At 45.1% G+C, this 24,444-nt stretch overlaps 1 protein-coding gene across 1 annotated transcript; it reads right to left on the reverse strand.

Moving 5' to 3' along the window:
* Window positions 1-15,441: 15,441 nt before the first annotated feature.
* On the reverse strand, window positions 15,442-21,616 carry LOC138756074 (vasotocin-neurophysin VT-like). The gene is made up of 3 exons (XM_069922742.1): window positions 21,460-21,616; window positions 17,821-18,025; window positions 15,442-15,772 (listed from the first exon to the last, which is right to left on the reverse strand). Exons 1-3 carry the CDS (start codon window positions 21,577-21,579, stop codon window positions 15,609-15,611), a joined length of 489 nt encoding a protein of 162 aa, XP_069778843.1. The 5' UTR covers window positions 21,580-21,616; the 3' UTR covers window positions 15,442-15,608.
* Between the last annotated feature and the right edge of the window lie 2,828 nt (window positions 21,617-24,444).

Consider the following 24,444-nt stretch of genomic DNA (forward strand, 5'->3'; position numbering starts at 1 on the left):
GGTCCAGAGCGGGTAGGTGGCTAGGATGAGGTGTCCAGGAGGAGGAATAAAGCTTAAAGTGGGAGAAGGAGTCTTGGATGGTGGGGGGGGGGGGGTGAAGGGGGGAGAGTCACAGTCATGGAAGTGAGCCCAGAAGCCGAGGTGATGAAAGAAGAGTTCGGTTTCGTGGCATGAACGGAACTCATTGAGATGTGGGTGGAGGGGAACGAAGGTGAGGCCTCTACTGAGGACTGAGCACTCCACCTCAGAGAGGGGAAGGTCAGAGGGGATAGTAAAGACCAAGCTGGGGTCAGATTGGGAATCGGTGTTGTGGAGGGTATTGGAGGGAGGGGGAGATGGAGGGTTGGGGAGGTCTGAGGGTGGAGATGGAAGGTGGGGAGGTTGAATGGAGGAAGTGGACAGTTGGGGGGTTGACAGGAGGAGGGGGATGTTTGGGGAGGTCAGGGGGAGGGAGAATGAGGGTTGAGGGGTAACCAGAGAGAGGGAGAGGAGATGAGGTCTGAGGGCTAAGGGGTTTGGGAGAGAGAGGGAGAGATGGTGGTGGAGTAGGGAGAGGTATGGGGGAGAGGGGGACAAGGAAGGACAACAATGTTGCTCTCAACTTCACTAAGACCAAGGAGTTTAGTGTTGGGAAGGTGAAGCTGATGGACTACACACCTGTCCACAGTGATGGAATGGAGGAGGAGCATATTAGAAGCTTCAAGTTCATGGGAGTCCATATTTTAGAAGACTGTTCCTGTGCAGAAGCTGTTCTCACTAGGACACAACAACCTGTTACTGGATTCTGGACTTTCTAATGGAAAGACTTCAATCTGTCTGGATCGACAGCAGAACATCGAGCACCATGCTGCGCACTGCCGCATCTCGGGGGTATGCGCTCAGTCCGCTCTTGTTCCTGCCATCAACACACAATTGCAATGCAGATCCAGCTCCAACAGAGCCATCAAGTTTGCAGATGACACGGAAGTAGGTGGCCTCATCTACGGAGAAGAGGTGGAAAATCACATGAAATAATGTGATCATAACAACCTGAGTCTCAATGTGAACAAGACAAAGGAGATGATGGTGGACTTCAGGAGGACCAGCCTCCTCTACATATTAATAGCTCGGTAGTGGAGAGAGTGGAGAGCACCAAGTTCCTCAGAGTCCAATTGAGAAGTGACTTATCCTGGACACAAAATATCTCCCCATTTGCCAGGAAGGTGCAACAGCGACGCCACTTCAGGAGAATACTGAAGTGGACAAGGCTATTGGCCAACCATCCTGTCAACCTTCGACAGGAGCTCTATTGTGAGCATTCTGGCTGGCTACATCACACTGTGGAAAAGTTGCTGTGGAGCATTAGATCAGAATTCAATCCACAGGATCATAAGACCGGCAGAGATCATCACTGGGGTCTCCCTTCTCCCTTCCCCCTCCCCCTCCCCCTCCCCCACCAATCAACAGGATCATTGTCTAAAGAAGACTCGCAAAATCATTGAGGACCCCTACCACCCAACATGCGACAACTCCTGTCGGAAAAGAGATACAGCAGTTTCAGAGCCAGAACCACCAGGCTGAGGAACAGTTTCTTCCCACAGGCAATGAGACTGCTGAACGACTGATGAACTGCTCATAGAAACCCTCCCTGGTGCTACAATTTATTTAACAAAATCATATTTATTTATGTTAATGTTCGTATGGCATATGTATCATTTGTCTGTTTGTGTGTGTGTGTGTGTGTGTGTGTGTGTGTGTGTGTGTGATGTCTGTATGTGTGTTTCCAGTGCTTTACACTGAAGACGCTGTTTACATCCGGTACCGCACGGATGGCAGTCTCTTCAATCTGAGGCGCCTGCAAGCTCAAACCAAGACACAAGAGCAACTTGTCCGTGAACTACTCTTTGCAGACGATGCCGCTTTAGTTGCCCATTCAGAGCCAGCTCTTCAGCGCTTGACGTCCTGTTTTGCAGAAATTGCCAAAATGTTTGGCCTGTAAGTCAGCCTGAAGAAAACTGAGGTCCTCCATCAGCCAGCTCCCCACCATGACTACCAGCCCCCCCACATCTCCATCGGGCACACAAAACTCAAAACGGTCAACCAGTTTACCTATCTCGGCTGCACCATTTCATCAGATGCAAGGATCGACAATGAGATAGACAACAGACTCGCCAAGGCAAATAGCGCCTTTGGAAGACTACACAAAAGAGTCTGGAAAAACAACCAACTGAAAAACCTCACAAAGATAAGCGTATACAGAGCCGTTGTCATACCCACACTCCTGTTCGGCTCCGAATCATGGGTCCTCTACCGGCATCACCTACGGCTCCTAGAACGCTTCCACCAGCGTTGTCTCCACTCCATCCTCAACATTCATTGGAGCGACTTCATCCCTAACATCGAAGTACTCGAGATGGCAGAGGTCGACAGCATCGAATCCACGCTGCTGAAGATCCAACTGCGCTGGGTAGGTCACGTCTCCAGAATGGAGGACCATTGCCTTCCCAAGATCGTGTTATATGGCAAGCTCTCCACTGGCCACTGTGACAGAGGTGCACCAAAGAAGAGGTACAAGGACTGCCTAAAGAAATCTCTTGGTGCCTGCCACATTGACCACCGCCAGTGGGCTGATATCGCCTCAAACCATGCATCTTGACGCCTCACAGTTCGGCGGGCATCGACCTCCTTTGAAGAAGACCGCAGAGCCCACCTCACTGACAAAAGACAAAGGAGGAAAAACCCAATACCCAATCCCAACCCACCAATTTTCCCCTGCAACCGCTGCAACCGTGTCTGCCTGTCTCGCATCGGACTTGTCAGCCACAAATGAGCCTGCAGCTGACGTGGACATTTTACCCCCTCCATAAATCTTCGTCCGCGAAGCCAAGCCAAAGAAGAACACTGAGGACCGGAGAACATTGTTTTGTCAGGTTGTACTTGTACAATCAGATGACAAATAATCTTGAACTTGAACTTGAATACAACATGCCTTCTTTACCACCATGTCGACATGTGTTGCCATTTTAGGGAGCTACAGATTTGCAACCCAAGATCTGTTTGTACCAAAGGACTCTGCCATTTACTGAATACTTTCCCCTACATTTGACTTTCTAAAGTGCAACACCTCGCACAAATTTGAATTAAGCTCCATCTGCCATTTCTGCTTCCATATTTCTAGTGGGCTCATATGCTGCTGTATCCTTTGACCACCCTCCTCACTCTCCAAAACTCTGTGAATGTTGGTGTTGCCTGTAGCTCACCTATATGTTTATCCCAGCACTAATCCTTGTTGAACGCCACTGGTTACAGAGCTCCAGTCAGGGAGCACTGCTCCTTTCCCTAACAATACCCTCTAGTTTTCTATGGCCAAGCCAAAATTTAATCCAATTTACTAAGTCTCCATGGAAATCATGTGTCTTCACCCAAGTGCTGGCATAGGATTTAGCAGCGTGAGAACAGGGAAAACCTGTGGAAGTTATCACTCCATGAAGAGTCCAAGGGATGTGAGGTCAGCGATCTGTGAGCAGAAGACGGAGCTGCATTTGTCCAGTGATGGGGATTGGTGTCCGCAGATACCTATAGATCTGGGTGTCAACAGCTTTGAGCATCTGTCCTGGGGCCTCCATGAAGATGCAATCACGAAGAAGGTTGTGGAGAGCATTCTGTTTGGTTGCATTACCATCTGGTATGGAGGTGCCAATGCATAGGACAGGAAAAAAAAACTCCTGAGTTGTTAACTCGGCTTGGGGCTTTACTTGTACCCGTCTTCACTTTATCAAGGACATCGACAAGAGTGGGTCTTACAAAAGCTTCCTCTATCCTCAAAGACCCCCACTACCCAGGCCCTCTTCACATTGCTACCATCAGGTAAAAGGTAGAGCCTGAAGATGACCAGGTAAAAGGTAGAGCCTGAAGATGAGCCTGACCAGCCTCCTCTACATATTAATAGCTTGGTAGTTGAGAGAGTGGAGAGCACCAAGTTCCTCAGAGTCCACTTAAGGAGTGACTTATCCTGGACACAAAACATCTCCCCACTTGTCAGGAAGGTGCAACAGCGACGGCACTTCAGGAGAAGACTGAAGTGGACAAGGCTACCGACCAACCATCCTGCCACCAGGACAACATCTTTCCCTCTGCCATCAGATTTCTGATTGGAAAATGAACCACGGACACTACCTCACTTTATCATATTTTCTTGGACTCTATTTATTTTGAAATATAATTTATAGCAATATTTGCACTGTGATGCTGTCGTAAAACAATGAATTTTGTGACTTGTTCATGAAAATACATTCCGATTCTGAAATCTCATTTGCTGAAAACACACCAGCTGGCCCATACTTTTCAAGGTCTAGGAGCTGCCATAATGCTCCCTCAGCTGGGGTCAAGAAAACTCATTCCTTTGCTCAGTTTGGGTCATGTTGGAATCTAGGGGTTAAAACATTATGGAAGAAATGATTAATTAATAAGTTTATATGTACTGCATGAGTCAGGGAAAAAGAGGAATGTGATTCAGTGGCAATCACAGCATGGAGCAAAGCTGGCTGAGCAAAATGGTCTGCTCCAAAATACAGGGAGAGGAAATGTATAAAACGATTTAGGAGGAATGCTCAAACTAAAGGAGGTGGTGAGTAGCACAGGAGACACAGGCCAGATCAGAACAAAGAATGGCCTGCAAGAAACAAAGGGAATGGAAAACCAGTCTAGGAGGAAGATTAAGGCAGGAGGAGGTGTTAAAGAGAACAGCAGAAATTGGCCAGACAAGAACAGAATGATGATTAGAAATATCTGGGGATGAATTAATTTCTGATCAACTCAACAGGATAGTCTGGCTTGGAGGATTAAGATGGGAGTGCTACATCCCAGATATCTGCAAAACAGGAGATGACTTGTGATAACCCTTATGCAAAAAGATCTAGCAAAGGAAGACAACTTTTGTTCTGTATGATAATGAAATCTAGCAAAGGAAGCCAACTTTTGTTCTGTATAAGGTTGATCTATATAAACTGAGCCAACTGGACAATAGGGGTCAGTCTTGGGGAATAGCTCACTGTGCAGGTGACCTATGAACTAATGACTGACCCAGAGCTCTGTTAAGTTTTATTCTTGTGCTGTGTAATAAACTGACTGTTGAACCGAATACCTTCTCCTATCACTTCATTCAAAGAACGCGCTGGACTCAGACTACACATAGACTAAATTAAGAGTAAGTTAAAGCCAGAGTCCGACTGTCATGACCTCCACTTTTTCCCTTTCAGGAGATGGAGTTTGGTTTCAAACATATGAAACAAGAAATGGCAGAAAGTTATGACCAACAATTTGTTTTTATTGGGAAGGCTGGTGAGTGACTCTACATTTGGAGATAAACAGAAATAACTCAAAATATGGAACATATTGGCATTTGGTGACTGCTTTATATTCTGCTGCATCATTTCACAACCCACCTTAGTATCCAAAAGGTATCCATTTTATTTAACTGCAACAGTAAGAGATGATAAACCTGTTGGTTGCTGTTTAAACACTAGCCGGTGAACTAATGGAAGATCTCCCATCATCACCCAGCCTGGTTTTATTCAACTCCAGATCAAAATAATCAATTCTTACTTGCCTTCTATCAAATCCCTTGATCACATCAAGCTCCTTAGTAGCTACCCTGGATGGCAGTTCATCGTTCAGGCAATTTAAATTTGCCAGCTGTCATGGTTTTGAATTTTGGGTTTGAACTTCTGGTTAACAAACACTGGGCTGGAATCCTCATCTGGTTATGACAATAGATAATAGACAATAGACACTGGAGTAGGCCAATTGGCCCTTTGAGCCAGCACCCCCATTTATCAGATCATGGCTAATCTTTCCCTTTCAATAACCAATCCCAGCCTTATTCCCATAACCCTTAACTCCCTTGCCCATAAGAGCTTTATTCAGTTCTCTCTTAATTCTATCAAGCGAATCCGCCCCCACTACCCTCTGTGGCAATGTATTCCACAGACTCACAACTCTGTCTTGGGTAAACTTATACCTCTCATTTAGTTCGTTTTAGATTGGTCACAGTGTTTGAGCTACCGAAAGAAAATAGACACACACACCGAGAGCAGTTCAGTTTATACAAGGCTTTATTACTAAATCTAAAGCTGAATTCACACTACAATATGCAAGTCCTTCCCAACTATACTTATCAACGCTTGGACTGGTCCCAACTGCCGAAGCGAGGCAACGACTGCACACTTGTAGTAGGTTGTCAGGGCGCCGGTGGCAGCTTCTCCACCTCCCCTGTCCGGGACGTTGGCTGGACTCCAGAAGTTCTTCTTCTTGCTGAGAGATGTTGCCATCTCTCGGAGAGTCTCAGACTTCACCATGGCTTATATTACCCAAAAACTGCTTACCCAAGCACCTATTCCCAGCACAGCAAGAAAGATAAGTGAGCAAGCTAGCATGCTAGGCTTCTAACGAATAACATAATTTTCAGCTTATCACTTTGAATACAATGGATTATTTTGCATCAAGGTTAGGCCTCTGACAGTCTGTGACCAAAACAAACAGGAAGATTAAATGTTCTTGATACACAGATCTCTTTCGTCAGATAACAGCATCTCTGGCCCCTTGGTGGAATTTAGCTTATGTCTGCTGATTCTAAAACACAATCAGGTTCTCAGTCTTGCAGAACCCAGACCTGCAAGTTTAAAAAAACAGGTTAGAATTTTCCATTACATTCCACCCCTTGGTCACAGGCTGTCAGACACAAGACTTGACAAGCATAAGAGTACAAAAAGAGTGTAAAAGAGAAATTAAAACTACAATAATCACAAATAACAAGTAATAATGTGAGCAACCAATGGAGAATATTGTGGCCCAACCCCCCGAATGTACCAGCTAACCATGAAAAAGGATTCCAACCAAGGCTCACATGATCCTTGTTGGCCACAATACCCACACACTGGAACTCACGAACAGATTTTGAAACATGCTGAACAATAACATATTTATATAAGCTGCACTTGAGGTGGGTGACCGAGGATTTGGTGTAATGCCTCGGACCGTGTCTCCCACGGGCAATTCCCTCGGAACATCCTCGTTATTACAAATCCAATTGTTGGTACCAAAGCAGCTGTTAAGCCAGATCACCAGGAGCATAAAACGGAGAACCTGGAACAAAGAAGCCTGACACATATTGTGGAATGCACACTGCTTTCATGGGGGGGTGGCACCATCACAGGATCCCACTTAGCTTGACCCACTAATAGTTTTTTTGTAATAGTCCGAATTCCAAATGCAAATCCCCCTTGGCTAGTATTAAGGGCCGTACCGGCCAACATATTAATACCCAGGATACACTCGTCAGTAGCAGCCACCAGGGCATGTAACCAGACAGGGGAAGGGCTATCACCCACTGTGGCATGGACTTTTATTTCCTTTGCCAGGGTGACTGTTCCTCCCAACCCCTCTATTCGAAAGGTCTGTCCAGTCCAGAGGTCGGGGTTACCAGGAATCACCGAGTGCTCCGCACCGGTATCGACCAAGGCCTAATATTGGCGGTCATTACCCCCACCCCAATGGATTGTTAACGGTATGTAGGGCCGTGGGTCCCCGTGTATCCGTTATATCTCAATGGTGTAGACACGGGAGCCCTGCCCATACCTTCATGCTTTAGTAGGGTTCGGGGGCTTCCAGGTCCACGTGCCACTATTATCCATTAGAGCCTTGTTAACCATTTGTTGTACCTCATCACGGGGAACTGGAGCAGGAGAAGCTGGCTCGATAGAGGCAGCAGGGGGAGTAGAGGGCACAGCCGGGCCAGGAGGACTCAGCAGCTGGGGATGATGTTCCCCTGCCTTTCTCTTATAAAGGGCATAAAGGACCGCAGTAGGTTTCCCATCAATATCACTTTTAGGTCCGTCTAACTTTAACAAGGTTAGAAAAAGGTCCTTTCTTGTCGGTCCGTTATTAGTAGCAGCCCCTCTCTTTTCATCCTGCTTGTCTGATTTAACCTGGGTTGTACGTGAGTGGATTTTACCTCCTAATTCTAATTCTCAAAGCCCAGATAAGGCATGCACCGCCTCAGACACAGGGTGCCCAATTAGTGGACTAGTTACGGATAGAACCAGCCCCCGTGTAGTGGGTTGGGCGGAACGAACCAATCTGGTATGCATTCCGGCCGTGAATATCTCTTCATCAGGGCTCCCCCCGTGTACCCACAGCCTCAAATGCCCTGCATACAAGGCAGAGGCCAGGGCCTGTTGACGAATTACTGCTATGCCCTCCTCTGGGGTTCTCCAATTGTTCTGCAAATGTAAATCCCAATCTACTGGTGATGGGTATACTCGTAGCAGTGCATCCCCTAGAGTGGCAAGTAAGTAATCCACCTCTCTCCCTCTACCCTACAGCTCAGCAGTGACCCTGATATCAGTAGACAATGTTCCTAATCCCAAAAATTCCTCAGGGTTTAAAAATACATTACCCCCTCCTTGTTCCCAAACACCCAGGAGCCAGGCTGCCAGAGTTTCTCCTGCCTTTTGCCTAAATCGATCTCCAATGGCAGCCAGCTCTTTTACAGAGAAATCACGTATCTTTGACTCCTTCCGACCCCTGTTCCCACTTTGGCCCACAGGGTCCTCCACCCAGTCTAGGGGAGGAGGTCGAGGCCATCCCGTAGAGGGAGTAGGCCATAGAGCATAAGCAGGGGTTTGGGTATTTTCCCCTGGGTCCACGTGGGAGACCGGGGTATCTATCCCTTCCATCTCTACCCTTACATCATCCCCCCTTCCATCTGTTTGGGAAGTCTGCTGCCTTATGGGGCAGGCGTGAACAGCAGGTGGAGAGGGTAGTATGTTAGACACATGCTGAGGAGTATCTGCATTATTACCATGGTCATCTTTCCAGATATTCCCATCCCAATCCTCAATTACATCAGGATCGTCACCATTCATTATCATGGCATGAATACGATATGGATTGGGTTCTACTCCATGCCTTTCCTTATCTGCATAGAGCTGCTGCCGGAGTTTAATATTACGGCAGATCGTTTGTACATGCTTATCTTCCTATTCTTTGGCTCTGTCCTGACTGGTGCGAACAATCTCACTCATCATGGAACAGCATTGTCGCATGGCTTCTAGCTCCTCCTCTAATTGCTTTATCTTGCGCTGAGATTCTACTTCTCTTTGAACTGATTCTGCTTCACACTGAACGGAGTGGCGTAAGGCTGTGGCCAGCAACCAAAAACTATCCGTCAGCGTTCCCTTTTTATCAGGAAATTTACTTTCTCGAAGGAAAGTGGCAACCCGCTCTCCCAGAGGTGCACTTGATGGGTCTAACATCTCATCACAACTAATGGGTGGTCCCAACAAAGACAGGGTATTGGCCAACATGCCAAACCCATTGTCTTTGGAAGTCCATCCTGGAATCAAGAACTGCTCAGGGCTCACCTCTTTCTTTCGGAGAAACATCTTGAGACCAATCCTGCTCGCAGCGTCAATTGTCTTGGGTAAACTTATACCTCTCATTTTGTTCGTTTTAGATTGGTCACAGTGTTTGAGCTACCGGAAGAAAATAGACACACACACCGAGAGCAGTTCAGTTTATACAAGGCTTTATTACTAAATCTAAAGCTGAATTCACACTACAATATGCAAGCCCTTCCCAACTATACTTATCAACGCTTGGACTGGTCCCAACTGCCGAAGCGAGGCAACGACTGCACACTTGTAGTAGGTTGTCAGGGCGCCGGTGGCAGCTTCTCCACCTCCCCTGTCCGGGACGTTGACTGGACTCCAGAAGTTCTTCTTCTTGCTGAGAGATGTTGCCACCTCTCGGAGAGTCTCAAACTTCAGCAGCGGGACCATGTCTTATATTACCCAAAACCTGCTTACCCAAGCACCCATTCCCACCACAGCAAGAAAGATAAGTGAGCAAGCTAGCATGCTAGGCTACTAATGAATAACATAATTTTCAGCTTATCACTTTGAATACAATGGTTTATTTTGCATCAAGGCTAGGCCTCTAACAGTCTGTGACCAAAACAAGCAGGAAGATTAAATGTTCTTGGTACACAAATGTCCTTTCTTCAGATAACAGCATCTCTGGTCCCTTGGTGGAATTTAGCTTATGTCTGCTGATTCTAAAACACAAGCAGGTTCTCAGCCTTGCAGAACCCAGAGCTGCAAGTTTAAAAAAAACAGGTTAGAATCTTCCATTACAAACTCTCTGGGTAAAAACATTTCTCCTCATTTCTGTCTTAAATGGCCTTCCCTGTATTCTTAAACTACGCCCTCTAGTCCTAGTCTCACCCATCATTGGGAATATGTGCTCTGATTTCACCCTGTCAAGCCCTTTGATAATCCTAAATACCTCAATCATGTCTCCCCTCATCCTTCGAAACTCCATCGCATATAATCCAAGTCTTTCTAACCTATCCGTGTATGACAATCCTGCCATCCCGGGAACTAACCTTGTAAACCTGTGCTGCACTCCCTCTATAGCAAGTATGTCCTTTCTTAAATATGGGGTCCAGAACTGGACACAATACTCCAGGTGAGGTCTCACCAGGGCCCTGTACAACTGCAGGAGGGCTTCTCTACTCCTATACTCCAATCCCCTCTTTATGAAAGCCAACATACTGTTCACCTTCTTCACCGTTTGCTGAACCTGCTTGCTAGATTTCAATGACTGGTGAACAAGTACACCCAGATCCCTTTGCATTACCCTACTCCCCAGCTTAACTCCATTTAAATAATACTCTTCTCTCTTGTTTCTGGCTCCAAAATGGACAACCTCGGATTTACTCATATTAAACTTCATCTGACATCTTTCCACCCACTCCCCTAAACTATCCAAGTCCCCTTGCAATTTCCTGACATCCTCCTCGCTCTTTACACTCCCACCCACTTTAGTGTCATCTGCAAATTTGCATATGTTGTTATTTATCCCCTCATCCAAATCATTTACATAAATGATAAAGAACTGAGGGCCCAACACCAACCCCTGCAGGATCCCACTCGTCACATCCTGCCATCCAGAAAATGACCCTTTTATCCCAAACCTTTGTTTCCTATTTCTCAACCAATTTTCTATCCATGTCAGCACCCTACCCCCGATACCATGCTCCTTGATTTTGCAAACTAGCCTCCTGTGTGAGACTTTATCAAGGGCTTTCTGAAAGTCCAAGTACATCACATCCACTGGGTCTCCCGAGTCCACCCTCCTTATGTCCTCGAAAAATTCCAGATTAGTCAAGCAAGATTTTCCTTTAAGGAACCCATGCTGACTAGCACCTAAGTGTTCTGCTATTTCTCCTTTAACGATGGATTCCAATATCTTCCCCACCACTGACGTCAGGCTGACCGGTCTATAATTTCCCGTATTCTCTCTCCCTCCATTCTTAAAAAGTGGTACAACAATGGCCACTCTCCAGTCTGCAGGCACTTCCCCGGAATCTAAAGAACTTTGGAAAATGTCAACTAATGCTTCCACAATTTCCAGAACAACCTTTCTAAGCTCCCTGGGATGCAGCCCATCAGGCCCAGGGACTTATCAGGCCTCAGTTCTAACAATTTGCTCACAACCACCTGCTTCTGGATCTGAATATCCATCAAATTTTCTGTTTCCTTTGGTAATTTCACCAAATCCCTAGATACTGCTTGACCCCTACCCCTATTGTGATCATAACCTATATACTCCTTGGTGAAAACAGATGCAAATTAATTGTTAAATTCCTCAGCCATCTCCTTGTTCCCATTGATACTTTCACCTTTTTCCATTTTCAAGGGTCCAATTTTGGCCCTAACCAATTTCTTCCTTTTAACATATCTGAAGAAGCTTTTGCTATCCCATTTTATATTTCTTGTCAATTTGCTCTCATACTTCATTTTCCCCTCTGAATGACTTCCTTAGTTTCTCTGTTGTTTTTTAAAGGGCTCCAAATTCTCTAACCTCCCACTTATACTTATTTTATTTTTGGACCTGATACTGCACTTGATCTCCTTTGTCAGCCACAGTTACCATTTGCTTTTCGAAGAGCCTTTCCTCCTCTTTGGGATGAATCTATTCTGAATCCTGTGAAAAATGTCTAGAAATACCTGCATTTTTGCCCAGTTGTCTTCCGAGCCAGAATGCCCTTCCATTTTATTTTGGCTAGCTCCTCCCTCATAGCTGTATAATCACCCTTATTCAGCTGTAGAACTAATGTTTCTGACTTCCTTCTCTTCTCCCTTTCCATTTGCAGATTAAAAGTAATCATATTATGGTCACAATTACCTAATGGCTCCCCTACCTCAAGGTCCCTTATTAACTCCACGTTGTTGTACAGTATCAAGTCCAGAATCAATTTCCCCCGGTAGGTTCCGTCACAAGCTGCTCCAGGAATGTATCTCAGAGACATTCAATAAACTCATTCTCTAGCTTTCCCACACTTACTTGATTTTCCCAGTCCACTTGCAAGTGGAAGTCACCCATAACTACTGTATCACTACCACTCTGACATGCCATTTTAAATTCTTTATTAATACTGATTCCCACATCAGAGCCACTGATTGGAGGTCTGTATATGACCCCCATTATGGTTCTTTTGCCTTTGCAATTTCTCAGCTCTATCCAAACAGACTCTACTCCACCTGATTCAATGTCTTTCTTTTCCATCGCCTGAATTTCATTCTTCGCCAACAGAGCCACCCCACCTCCTCTAACTAACTTTCTGTCTTTTCGAAAGGACGTATACTCTGGAACATTAATTTCCCAATCCTGTCCCTCCTGCAGCCATGTCTCTGTTACTCAGGTAACATCATATCCTCCAATGTTCATTTACGCCACAAGCGTATCCATTTTATTCCTTATATTCCGTCCATTCATATACAAAACCTTGAACCTGTATCACCCTGCTCTCTCCAATTTGCTACCTGACACCCTCTCTGAAACTCTCCTATCCCTCTTTGCTCCCTCTGGCTTTGAGATTTCAGACTATTGGAACTACCCCTATGTTCTTCTTCCTTTACATTTCCCTAGCAGTCTGCTTCCCCTCCCCCTGCCAATTCAGTTTAAAACATATTCAACAGCATTATTAAACCTTGTTGCAAGTATATTTGCCCCCTTTGGATTTAGGTGCAACCCATCCTTCCAGGAGAGGTCAGGTCTCCCCCAGAAGAGATCCCAATGGTCCATGAACCCGAAACCTTGCACACTGCACCAATCCTCCAGCCATACATTTAACTTTCTGATTTTTTTCATTTTTGCCCCTTCATGCACGCAGCACAGGTAGCAACCCTGAGATTATGACCTTGGAGGTCCTGCTTTTTAATCTCCATCCTAGCTCATGGTACTCCCTCTTCAGGATCTCCTCTCTTAATTTGTCAATGTCATTGGTTCCCATGTGTACCAGGACGTCCGGCTGCTCACACATTCCTCCCAGAATATCATGAACCCTGTCTGAGATATCCCGCACTCTTGATCCTGGAAGGCAACATACTATCCGGGAATACTTGTTGGGTGCACAGAACCTTCTGTCTGTTCTCCTGATGATGGAGTCCCCAAAGACCACTTTGTCCCTCTTCCTTCCATTCTGCACTGCTGGCTCCCTTGATCCAATCTCAGACTGGCCATCTTCCCCAACATCAGCCAAAACAATATATTTATGCTAAGAGGAGTAGCCACTGGCATGCTCTGCACTGACTGAGCAACTTCCCTTCCACCTTTGACAGTTCACTGTCCACTTACCTGACTCCCCCAGTCTGAGGGTAACCACCTGCTTGAAAGTCATGTCAATAACTTCCTCACTTTCCCTGATAAGCCTCAGATCATCACGTTGCAACTCCAGCTCCTTAATTTTATCCTTTAACCGTTGTGTCTGGGTTCCCCCCTTCCACGTATGCACTCTGGGGAGGGAAAAGGTCCTCTCACTTGCCTCCTTGCTTTCCCTGATGAGCTGTTGGTCCTCAAGCTGGAGCTTCAGATCACTAACCCGGTTTCTAAGAAACTTCACCTCGTTGCACTTGGCACAGACAAGGGAGGGAGTAACTCTCCCATGATTCCCACATCTGGCAACTTGAGTAGAGTATTAACCCTATAGTCATGTCGCAGATCTTTAATGGAAAACTGACCTATGAAGGGTAAATAAGAAAGGCCACCTTTCTCCTCATCTGCTTTCACCGAAGACTGATGAGCCAAAGCATGAAAGTCCCACTTGTTCACCAGGCCACTCACTCACCTGGGCCGCTCCCTAATACCTACCCTCCTTGTATTGGCCCTTGACCAATTGACCTAAATGCACCTGGCCCTGTAAAAGCCCTTAGAATAACATCTCTTACCTGCTCACCTCTTCCCTCATCTGCTCCCTCGAGTGTTCGATCAGACCCCAGTGACTGACTTTTTAATAGGCCCTTACCTTCCCAGCAGCCTCTCCTCCTTGCTCCTCTAATGGTCGCCTCTGACTCCCTCCCTTCCTGATTTAATCAACAGGTCCCTAGATGAGGGCCTTTTAAAAAGACTCCTTACCTTCCCTCCTCTTTACACTTTACTCCCATCCTCTCCTGACTTTACCTTACTTTTCTTTACTTTAGGCCCAGTAAAAGCCCTTAGAATACCTCTTACCTGCTCACCTCTTCCTTCCTCTGCTCCCTCGAGACCACCTACTTACATGAGGTTCCGTTTCTCACACAGGCAGAATAATTTGATAAGATGACCACATCATTGGTACTGCCAGACGAGTCCTTGTCTTCCAAAATAAGTGTCAACCTCCTCAATGTCGGTGTCAGTGCTGCACAATTGCTCAACAGAAGGAGATATAAGGTGCTCCATCCATCCGATAGCCTATTGGTCATTCTTGGGCAAGGTGCAGTACCTGTTTAGCCTCCTAATCAGGGTCATGTGAAGCCATGGATTGTAGGTGGATGGATGTTTTTTTTCACAAGCAGATTCTACAAATTGGAATTTATGGTTGTAAAACTAAAAACACTAAGCAGATGAATTTGCTGATCAATGGCCAGGGTTATATGTCCGGTATGGACACTACAACAGAAGAAGCCAATGGGAAACCACCTCAGTGTTTTTCCTTTGTATAATCATGAACTCAACATCAATTCCAGTCACAGCTCAAAGATGGAGCCTTCACCGAAGGAGAACAGGTGAGGCAACAACTACAATTCAGAGGGTCGGAAATCGCCCATGGCGAATTCCAAGGCACTGGATGAACGACAAGGAGATAATAAAGTGAAGTGATGGCTCAAATAGTCTTAGTGCTTGACCCTGGTGTCTGTTTGCCAGATATTGTCTTGGAATTATGTTTCAAAAGACATGAAATGCAATCAATTTTCATTGCAAATCCACAGTACACACACATCCATTTTATTTTGGTATACATATACAAGCTTCTTTAATGATGTTGTTAACAGGTTACTGATAAAATGAATACTAAATTGAGCTAGTGGTGTTAAAAATGATTTAATTAAAAATGTAAGTTGACAATGCATACTTGTGGCCATCAACAAAAAATATTCAATCGACATTCTGCAAATATGTACACTCTTATGTATCACAGATCAAGCATCATTTCTGCCCTATTGTTAAAACCAGTTCCATGTCCAGCTCCTTACAAACAGTAATGATTCTCAATGGCAACAAAATGAGAGCACGCTTTAAATACCAACTTAAAGTGGATGCTGCTTTCCAGCAGGCTTCTGGGGTGATAGACGCAATAGTCTTAGCAGGATATTAGTTGCAGCGTTGTCTAACAGGGTCAAGTTTCCTTCCACAGGAAGGTGCCTCCATTTACCTTCATTCTCCAGGCAAGTAGAGTCTGTGGTACAAGTTTCTGGGAGGAAGCAGAAAGAACATTCACAAAACTGTTATCTGTACGGTAGAAAGACTTTTCTCCCATTAAGTCAATGCTGGCTCCAATTCATTAATGTCACATTAATGTCAGACAAGTATTTCTGTCAAGCGTTGATTGATACCAAAAATTGCTGGAGGAACTCAGGTCAGGCAGCATTCATAGCCGGTCGATGTTTCAGGTCAAAGTCCTGACCTGAAACTTTAACTGTCTACTTCCCTTCATGGATGCTGCCTGTCCTGCCGAGCTCCTCCAGCAGTTTGTTTGTTCCTTTATATTCCAACATCTGCAGTCTCTTGTGTCAGGCAGTGATTGTTTCGATTTCTGTTTACGAATCGAGTAAATGCGATTTCCTTTCATCTCACTTGCTCCTTTTGGCCAAGATTTAAAATCTGTGCCCCCTGACTCTTAAAATATTTGCTAATGGGAACAGCTTTCACAGAAGCCAGCTGCAATCTTGGAATCACGATGTTCCACATTTCCACTCATCGAGTTTATGCCACATTGAAGGGAACCATTTTTATCCTATCAAGTCTATGCTAATTCACAGTACAAATGTATTTCTGCAGAGACGTGATTATTATGTTCCATGTATTGCATGCACCGCGATCCTGAGAAACACTGTTTTGTCGGTGTGGTGGAACACTAATACATGCATTGTACAGGTTGGCCTGCCCATGATACTGTAACTCCTCCCCTTCAGGATCCTTATAAAGGTGGTATCAGCAAATCCCCTCCCTCAGTACTGCCTTGGAATTGGCCAACATCATGCAAGAGATGCCTGTGTTTATAGCCTGTTAGCTTCTGGTCTGTCAGGTCTAATTGAAAGCACTACAATTGGTTATATGTACAGTCAAATTATAATAAACTTGAATGAATAGTACAATTCCAACCCCCCCCACTATTTTTCCCATCATTTCATCCAGATTTATAACCTCCCAACTCTGTATCTTTGCAATGCACGAAGAAATATTAGTTTTCACTTCTTTAAGAGGTGGTACTTCAAGAAATCCATCATCAAGGACTGCTTCCATCATCAAGGACTGTCACCACCCAGGCCATGCCCTTATCTCACTGCCACCATCAAGAAGGAATTACAGGAACTGGAAGTCAAACATCCAGTGGCACAAAATCAGCTTCTTCGCCTTCTGCCATCAGATTTCTGAACGGACAATGAACCTATGGACACGACCTCATTTTTCTGTCTTTTTTGCACGAGTTTTTTTTTAAAGTCCATACAGAATTGTAATTTTGCACCTTGCTCTGCACCATACTGCTGCCACAAAACAACAAATTTCATGGCATGTTCTTTACATTAAACCCGATTCTGAGAACATGCAAAATACACACAGAAAGCACCAGAGGTCAGAGTTGAATCCAGGTTTCTGGGACCGTGAAGCAGCAGCTCTATTAATCACACTACTGACCTGATCTTCATAAAATGAACTTCATTTCTAGTTCAGGCTGCAGACAGGAGTTTAAGCTGAAGATGCATCCATTGAGAAGGGCCCATTGCTCCCAATCAAATCCTCTTCCTCCACAAACCATGTGCAATTAGCTCTCTCATTTAAGGAAAAGTTACAGATCTGGAACCCCACCCCAACACAGCACTGACTGTCTGATGGAGAGTCTTTGATCCAAAACATTCACTAATGGAGAGGTGGCAGGGATTGTTTACACTGGGCTGTCAAGGACCAGAAGTATACAAGATTATCAAAAGTATAGATAGGGTAGGAACTAGAAGGCTTTTCTCCACACATTTGAAATGTCAAGTACCTCAGGGCATAGTTTTCAGTTGGGGTCAGGGTGGGAAAGAAATGTAAAAGAGCTTTGCATAGCGAGTGCTTTGTTTTTGAAAACACAGAGAGTGGTAGGTGTCTGGAATCACACTGCTTGGGGAAGTGGTGGAAGCAGATCCAACAGTAATGTCGGAGAGGTATTTAAATAAATAAACGAGCAGGCCGGGAACGATAGTGGACATTTTGGGGCGCGTGGCTGGCAATCAGACTGCATTTGAGAAAGAGTTGTACCGTCAGTGCAGCAGATTCTTGATGAGGCACATTTCCCACCATTTCCACCACAGGGTCTTCCTACAGGTTCGCAAGGGGAGGGCAGATAATTCTCCTCCTGACATTGCAGTGTTTCCAAGGTTCCAATGTAGCAGCCGAGCTCCTGACTGCAGCAGATGTTAGCTCCGAAACAATGGCCTCTGTTGGCAGGACCGCAAGCCATACACTAACAAAGTAGAGAAACAAAATTAAACCCTAATAAACACTGCTGTTCACAACAATGGTTCAGAAAGGCAGTTCATCACCATGCTTAAGGCCAAGGAAGGGGATAGACGATAAATGTGACCTTGTCAATGGCAGGAGAGCTCTACACAAAAAATGAAACAACTGCAAAAGAGGTGAAATTAATCAGTAAGAAGGGAACAGTTCATTTAAATCATTGCATTTGATACACATGGACTGAGTTAACTGTTAAAGTTGATTTAGTTTTATCCTGCAGAATCACTGATAGCTAATATGTACTGAAGCTCTAAACTGTACATCCTGCAGACGAGAATTCTGTAACCTAGTGAGAGTAAAACATGAAAATCTGCAGGCACCGTGGTTGAAATAAAAACAATGCTGGAGAAACTCAGCAGGTCAAACAGTGACCTTTATGGAGATAAAGATACATAACCAACGTTTCCGGCTTAAACCCTGCACTCCTCTTCATACCAGTATTAACAAAGCAATATTATGATTTTCATCAAATGCATGGATTTTCAACATTTCAGAATAATTCCAATCAGGACTCTTGTGTGCTGCAACATGCCAGTATAGGATTTGTTCTGAAGCATCACAATTCTCTCAGCTTTACTTACAGTCTTTGAGGTGCGATGATCTGGGACCAATATGTGGACCAATCTCACATTAAATCCCAATGATATTGCCACAGTCCTTGCCAGATAAGGAATACAGGGATTTTTCCAATTTGGAAATGTGAGAGATAGGAAGGAATGGAGTGAAACATGAACGCTGCTGATGGTATGTGCTGGAAGCAGATTCTAGTTCCAGAAGGCAATTGAGCAACTATTTGCAGAAACAGAAGACAGAAGCAAGGGATGTGTTAGAAGCTGTACAAATTGGATAGCTCCTTCATAGAACCTCTATGGGCACAATGGGTTGAATGGCTTCAAAAAACTGCAGCTGTGTACAATACAGTTGTGGACAATCTGCATTGGAACCACAAACACGGCAAGATCTTCGGGCTTCTTTCCTTTATCTGGGACGAACCTAACTCTCATCATCTTTGTATAAATTTAGATATACAGCACGGTAACAGGCCCTTCCAGCCCTTGAGCCCATGCCAACCATTTACGACTAATTACATCCCCAGTACATTTTGAAGGGCAGGTGAAAACCAGAGCACCCAGAGGAAATCCCTTGCAGACACAGAGAGAACGTACAAACTCCTTATTGACAGCGTGGGATTTGAACACATGTCTCTGGCCCATTAACAGCATTGTGCCAACACGTACAATAACTGCCAAAGAACTAATTAACATTAGTTACTTTCCAGAATATCAAATTACTTGAACACTGAGCAGGAGATTAAACAACTGACAGAATAGGAGACAGGCAAGACTGATATTCTTTCCTCTTTACACCACTGGAGTAGGAAGACATTAACTGCAAGCCTCAAGTAGCAGAAAGTAATAGAAAGAATGATGCAATCTGAGGATGTAGCTGGACATTTCCCAAATAAGGGTACATTTTGGGTTGCCAAGTGTCTGAAAGCAAAGGTACAGTATTATTACCTTTTTAGATAGTAAATCACATGACCCATCAAACTATGACAGCTGAATTTGCTCAGATTGTTTTGGGGTCAAATGATGGGGTGGGATATTTCAGTACAAGAGCAAAATCTTACAGGACCAAGGAGATCATGAATAAATTCTGGCTACCCAGCATTAAGCTGAATCGACATGGGACATTAAACCACAGGCCCACTGGCTCAGGTTCACTCCTGAACTCAGGTACTGTCTGTGTTGGATTTGCACCTTCACTCTGCGATCATGTGGGTTTCCTCCAAGGCCTCCAGTTTGTTACCATGTTGGAAGATGCACTGACTTGTAGAGTAAATGGTCAGGCCCTCAAGGGCCTTGTGGAATACAGGTACAAAACTGCATGAAAATGGCCACACAGGGAGACGAGGCAGCACTTGATATTACAGTGCCGACAAGTCGGATTCAAATCCAGTGTTGTCTGTAAGGAGTTCATACTTTCTCTCCGTGTCGGCATGGATTTCTTCTGAGTACTCCACTTACCTCTCATATTTCAAAGATGTATGGGGATAGTTGGTTAATTGGTCACATGGGTGTAATTGGGCAGCAAAGACTCTTGGGCTTGAAGGGCCTGTCACCATTCAGTGTGCGAGTGGGAATGGAAGGTTGAGAACCACTGCTCTAGACCCAATTATTTCGGAAATATTTTGCTTGAGAAAATTTTTTATTGGCCCATTTCCTTTGGAGTTATGAAACCATGCACATAACAAGTCAATTAGGTATGATTAAAACAGTGGTTTTTAAACTTTTTCTTTCCACACATACCACCTTAGTCAATCCCTTACTAATCACACAGCACCTATAGAATAGGGAATACTTAAAATGGTATGTCAGTAGAAAGAAAAAGGTTGAGAACCACTGCTCTAAATTAAAAGGACAAGTCCATTTGATTCTGGAAGTTTCATTCAGCTCTGGGCCCCTCCACCGCTCACATTTCCCTTTTTCAATACCTACTTCTCTCCCTGCCTTCAGTGAGATGACCAAGTGGTAAAAGCTGATATATAAGGAAGTCAGGTTAAAGAAGATTTAAATGGTAAAACTGGCCCCTCCTTCTATTGCTTATGGCCAGAGATTAAACTTGGTAAATATGACATTTGTGCAATTTCAGTTTCTTGTGAGAAACCATTGACCTTTAAATGTTTATGATGGACTCTGCAGAAGCTGAGTGAGTTCCATCAAATCCGCTGCATGAAAACGAGCCACTTACACTAACTTGCCTCTGCGTAGGAGGCTCTTCTCTCAAAACCCAAGTCCTGACGAAGCATTCAGGCCCGAAATATCGACAGCCTTTTACTTCCAGTGGATGCTGGGTGGTGACCTGCTGAGTTTCTCAAGCACTTTTGTTTCCTGCACGAGACACCAGCATCTACAGATTTGCCCGTTTACGTCCAAGCTATCACTCACTTCTACTTTCCTCCATTTATATCAATCTCCACCTTGCAGTTTTCCCATCTTTACCACCATTTGGTGAAAGCTCCTCCCTCAATAATCTCATTTCAGCCTTCAAGGAAAAGCCGATCAGTTCAACTTCTTCTTGCTGTGGTTCCTTCCACAGTTCAAACGAACCAGAGGGTGACCCCCAACTCCAGTCTCTGCACCTCCACTTGAATGGACCAGTTCCAGGCAAAGGTCAAACCTCACATTTAATTAGACCACCCCCTCCCCAGAAGAACTGGGATAAAGGTCGAGGAAAATGGAAAGATGCCACACTCCTGCTGGTAACCCAGAGTTCAGCATCTTGTGAACTCACAAGAAACTGAAAAAAAGGACAAGTTAGAAAGCAGCCCCCAGGGTGTAAAGTTACAAAACTCCAGAAAGACAGAAGATGGTACCTTACCTGCCGGACGTTCGCGTCGAGGAAGGACCTCTTGCCCCCTCTAGGACAGTTCTGGATGTAACATGTTGAAGCCAACGCCAGCAGGCACAGCAAGTAAGGGAGGACCGGGAACTGAGGCATCGCCTTCACCGGTGAGCGATCCACCACTTGCTGCAGACCCGGGGACGCTTCCATCTATTTATACTTCGCCGCGAACGTCACTACTTTCTACCAATTCAGCTTTTGCATAAATTGATGGTGATTTAAAAAAAAAATTTTGAAATGTCGACTGTAATCAGTGCATCCCACTGCCAAACACGCGCAACTCGTGGACGCCTTTCTGGCCAGGAACTTGTGGACAAGTTCAACTTGACAGACGGGGGAGCGGGTCCAGGACCTTGCATGAAAGGCTTGTTTTGTTTAGGGGGGGGGGGGGTGCAGGGAAGAGTTTCCGCAGACTTCAGCTGCCCTCCACCCCCGTGCAGCCCTCGCTGTGTGTGTGTGTGTGTGTGTGTGGGTGGGAGGGAGGGGAGCGAGTTTCGGACACAGTTCGAAAAACTGTCCTTAACGAGGGAGAGGTGTTGTCCAGTCTGTGGGTCATGTGTCTCTTCGCTGTCCTGGGGTGGGACAAAAGGAATGTTAACACCTTTCCATGTCAAAAACACACCCTGCCTACCATTAGGGTTCAGCCCTTCAAATCTTTGGCAGCTCACGGAGAATTTCTATTCCCTCCACAAATTTTCTCTGTAATCTGTCACGTTTCCATCCGTTCCTGCACCCGCCTGGAACGATTTTACAATGGTCAGTTCGTCCAACAACCTGGGAGAGCAGAAGTTCTCAACCTTTTCCCTATGCCATCGGTGCTCTGTGATTAGTAAGGGATTGTGTGACAGATTATGTTATATTATGTTTTAAAGGAAATAAATTGTGCAGGTTTTTTTTTTAATAGTGTCACAAACAAATGCAAACACTTCAAAACAGATCTCATTTAAAATGTCAGAGCTCTGCTCAAGCCAGACAGTCCAGGCTCCGAGTGCCTTTGCATAAACTTTGAAGGATGCCTATAAGGACTTCGCAAGGTGTTAGTTGGACATGTTGTGGAGTAATGGATTATTGGTTTGGAAAGTAACAGATGAACGAACTCAGAAGGTTAGGTCCGATGCCTCAGTCTGACTACAGTTTGATGGTCATGTGGTTTTCACGAGAGAGAGAAAGAGAGAGAGAGAATTCTGTTCTACAGTTCAGCAGCAGCAGCTGGGACTAGAACAGGACAAGCTGACAAGCTTGTGGAAAACCCCCATTTTGAAGATGGGTTGTGAGTTCTTAGTTCAGCCTGGTCAAAGCGCTTGTGATCTATACAAGAGGAGAGGACTGGCTGTCTAATGTTTCACTTGAAATAAGAGAAACAAAAACAAACTCTGTGGTGATCTGAAAGAAAGAGGATATCATTTGGAAAACCCTGATGGGCCAAGATTCTTCGGCAAGATCAGAAGGAATCAGTTGTGGGTGTCCAATGAGCAACAAATCTCACTCTGAAAGCCGACAAGAACCTTCCTGGACGGTAACCATTTACCTTTCAAGCACCAAAGCCTGGTGAAGATTCATAATGTTAAATTCTGTGCACAGTTCAAGAATTCCTTGCAACCAGTGAACTTGGAGGTGAGAGAAGTGAGATTGGACTGTGAATCAAATAACTTTTCTGAACTTACACAGATATTACATATGCATGCACTTAGAATTAGAAGGGGGTTAGGTTAAGTTAATAGTAATAAGTTAAAGTTTGATCCTGTTTTCATGCTTAAAGATAATTAAAAGTAACTTTTGTTTAAGTAACCATTTGTCTTGGTGAATTTCTATTGCTAATGGGTTTTGGGTCCTCTGGGCCTATAACAATTGCTTAAGGTGGTATGTGAGTGAGAAGGGAAGGTTGAAAATCACTGCTCTAGACCCAATTGTTACTGAAATATTTTGCTTGAAAAAAATTGTCATTGGCCCATTTCCTTTGACATTATGAAACCAGGCTCTTCAGCGCTTGACGTCCTGTTTTGTGGAAACTGCCAAAATATTTGGCCTGGAAGTCAGCCTGAAGAAAACTGAGGTCCTCCATCAGCCAGCTCCCCACCATGACTACCAGCCCCCCCACATCTCCATCGGGCACACAAAACTCAAAACGGTCAACCAGTTTACCTATCTCGGCTGCACCATTTCATCAGATGCAAGGATCGACAACGAGATAGACAACAGACTCGCCAAGGCAAATAGCGCCTTTGGAAGACTACACAAAAGAGTCTGGAAAACAACCAACTGAAAAACCTCACAAAGATAAGCGTATACACAGCCGTTGTCATACCTACACTCCTGTTCGGCTCCGAATCATGGGTCCTCTACCAGCATCACCTACGGCTCCTAGAACGCTTCCACCAGCGTTGTCCCCGCTCCATCCTCAACATTCATTGGAGTGCTTTCATCCCTAACATCGAAGTACTCGAGATGGCAGAGGTCAACAGCATCGAGTCCACGCTACTGAAGATCCAGCTGCGCTGGGTGGGTCACGTCTCCAGAATGGAGGACCATCGCCTTCCCAAGATCGTGTTATATGGCGAGCTCTCCACTGGCCAACGTGACAGAGGTGCACCAAAGAAAAGGTACAAGGACTGCCTAAAGAAATCTCTTGGTGCCTGCCACATTGACCACCGCCAGTGGGCTGATATCGCCTCAAACCGTGCATCTTGCCACCTTAAAGTTCGGCGGGCAGCAACCTCCTTTGAAGAAGACTGCAGAGCCCACCTCACTGACAAAAGGCAAAGGAGGAAAAACCCAACACCCAACCCCAACCAACTAATTTTCCCCTGCAACCGCTGCAACCGTGTCTGCCTGTCCCGCATCGGACTTGTCAGCCACAAACGAGCCTGCAGCTGACGTGGACATTTACCCCCTCCATAAATCTTCGTCCGCAAAGCCAAGCCAAAGAGAAGATGAAACCAGGCCCATAACGAGCCAATTAGG

The sequence above is a fragment of the Narcine bancroftii genome, chromosome 3 (genome assembly GCF_036971445.1).
Source record: "Narcine bancroftii isolate sNarBan1 chromosome 3, sNarBan1.hap1, whole genome shotgun sequence".
NCBI lineage: Eukaryota > Metazoa > Chordata > Chondrichthyes > Torpediniformes > Narcinidae > Narcine > Narcine bancroftii.